The 2818-nt window shown below is 30.6% G+C and overlaps 1 protein-coding gene across 1 annotated transcript in view; it reads left to right on the top strand.

Annotated features, from left to right (window-relative positions):
* Positions 1 to 2818, top strand: part of LOC119415803 (butyrophilin subfamily 3 member A2) — a 10862-nt gene that overhangs the window by 7921 nt on the left and 123 nt on the right. Inside the window, exons 4-5 of the mRNA XM_037683012.1 lie at positions 1997 to 2116; positions 2212 to 2653. Coding sequence (XP_037538940.1) covers positions 1997 to 2116; positions 2212 to 2653 — 562 coding nt within the window. The remainder of the gene's footprint in view (positions 1 to 1996; positions 2117 to 2211; positions 2654 to 2818) is intronic.

The raw sequence follows: 2818 nt of genomic DNA on the forward strand, positions 1-2818 counted from the left end.
GGTAGGACAGTCAGCGTCAAACCTGCAGCTCTTCTGTTATCGACATAGTTAACTGTTTTATTACTGACTGTTTTATTAATGATTGTTATATTACTGACCATTTTATTGATGACTGTTTTATTACTGAATGTTTTATTACTGACTGTTTTATTACTGACTGTTTTATTACTGAGAGTTCTGTTACTGACTGTTTTTTACTGACTGTTTTATTTCTGACAGTTTTATTACTGATTGTTATACTACTGACCATTTTATTAATGACTGTTTTATTACTGACTGTTTTATTACTGATTGTTATATTACTGACCATTTTATTGATGACTGTTTTATTACTGAATGTTTTATTACTGACTGTTTTATTACTGATAGTTCTGTTACTGACTGTTTTATTTCTGACTGTTTTATTGCTGACTGTTTTATTACTGACTGTTTTATTACCAATTGTTTTGTTTTCTGACTGTTTTATTACTGACTGTTTTATTGCAGACTGTTTTATTTCTGACTGTTTTATTGCTGCCTGTTTTATTACTGAATGTTTTATTACTGATTGTTATATTACAGACTTTTATTGCAGACTGTTTTATTACTGACTGTTTTATTGCAGACTGTTTTATTGCTGACTGCTTTATTACTGAGTGTTTTATTACTGACTGTTTTATTACCAAGTGTTTTGTTTTCTGACTGTTTTATTACTGACTGTTTTATTGCAGACTGTTTTATTACTGACTGTTTTATTGCAGACTGTTTTATTTCTGACTGTTTTATTGCTGCCTGTTTTATTACTGAATGTTTTATTACTGATTGTTATATTACTGACTGTTTTATTACTGACTGTTTCATTACAGACTTTTATTGCAGACTGTTTTATTACTGACTGTTTTATTGCAGACTGTTTTATTGCTGACTGTTTTATTACTGACTGTTTTATTACTGACTGCTTTATTACTGAGTGTTTTGTTACTGACTGTTTTATTACTGACTGTTTTATTGCAGACTGTTTTATTGCTGACTGTTTTATTACAGACTGTTTTATTACTGACTGTTTTATTACAGACTGTTTTGTTACTGAGTGTTTTATTGCAGACTGTTTTGTTACTGAATGATTTATTGCAGACTGTTTTGTTACTGAATGTTTTATTGCAGACTGTTTTGTTACTGAGTGTTTTATTGCAGACTGTTTTGTTACTGAATGTTTTATTGCAGACTGTTTTATTACTGAGTGTTTTATTGCAGGCTGTTTTGTTACTGGGTGTTTTATTGCAGACTGTTTTATTACTGAATGTTTTATTACAGACTGTTTTTTTTACTGAATGTTTTATTACAGACTGTTTTTTTACTGAGTGTTTTATTGCAGACTGTTTTATTACTGACTCTTTTATTACTGGCTGCTTTATTACTGAGTGTTTTGTTACTGACTGTTTTATTACTGACTGTTTTATTGCAGACTGTTTTATTACAGACTGTTTTGTTACTGAGTGTTTTATTGCAGACTGTTTTGTTACTGAATGATTTATTGCAGACTGTTTTGTTACTGAATGTTTTATTGCAGACTGTTTTGTTACTGAGTGTTTTATTGCAGACTGTTTTGTTACTGAATGTTTTATTGCAGACTGTTTTATTACTGAGTGTTTTATTGCAGGCTGTTTTGTTACTGAGTGTTTTATTACAGACTGTTTTATTACTGAATGTTTTATTACAGACTGTTTTGTTACTGAATGTTTTATTGCAGACTGTTTTGTTTCTGAGTGTTTTATTGCAGACTGTTTTGTTACTGAATGTTTTATTGCAGACTGTTTTGTTACTGAGTGTTTTATTGCAGACTGTTTTGTTACTGAATGTTTTATTACAGACTGTTTTGTTACTGAGTGTTTTATTACTGACTGTTTTATTACTGAATGTTTTATTCCAGACTGTTTTGTTACTGAGTGTTTTATTACTGACTGTTTTGTTACTGAGTGTTTTATTACTGACTGTTTTGTTACTGACTGTGTTTCAGACCAGTTCTTCATGGTCCACTGTAAAAACTCAGTTCCTGTCATCTTGGCTGTAGTTCTGTGTTTCATCCTGATTGTTGCTGTTGTTGTTTTTATCTGGAGATGGAGACAAAGAAAAGTCTGTGAGTTTAATCTTTATATTTATTTCAAGAAATTATCTGTTTTGTTTTAATGCACTGACATAAAACTAAACTTCTCCAACTTCCTGTTTCTGCAGCAACGGATAAACAAGCAGAGAATAAAAATGAAGAGCAAGGACACCTGATGGGTGAAGAAAGGTCTAAACGTGAGGAGGAGTTACTGAGGATTAAGATTAAAGATGAGGAATATTTGAAACACAACTTTGATGTTTTCATGAAGATAAAAGAAGAACTGGAGGAGCTGAAAAAACAACTCATTGTCCTCAAAGAGGAGGAAGAGAAAGAGTTTGAAGAGAATGATAAGATGTTTAAGGAAGTCGAGTTTAAAATTAAAACCTCAAAGAAGGGAGATGTTCGCATTAATGCAGAAGATTATGAAAAACTGAAAGAGTTCATGAAGCAGCACAACAACAAACTTGAAGAGAGAAAGACAAAACATGAAAAGCTGGAACTGAACTCAGATCAGTTAATTAACAAAGTGAGAGGAGAAGTTGAAATGATGGAGGAAAAGAAACCAGAGCAGAGAAAAATAAAAGAAACTGATGAACAATTAAAAAAGAGTGAAACAGAAGAAAACATTTAACTGAACATGACAGAAATAATCTGTTCTTTAAAATAATCTGTTCTTTAAAATAATCTGTTCTTTAAATAATCTGTTCTTTAAATAATATGTTCTTTAAATAA

Source organism: Nematolebias whitei, chromosome 1, assembly GCF_014905685.2.
Source record: "Nematolebias whitei isolate Nwh7 chromosome 1, NemWhi1, whole genome shotgun sequence".
NCBI classification, from domain to species: Eukaryota; Metazoa; Chordata; class Actinopteri; order Cyprinodontiformes; family Rivulidae; genus Nematolebias; species Nematolebias whitei.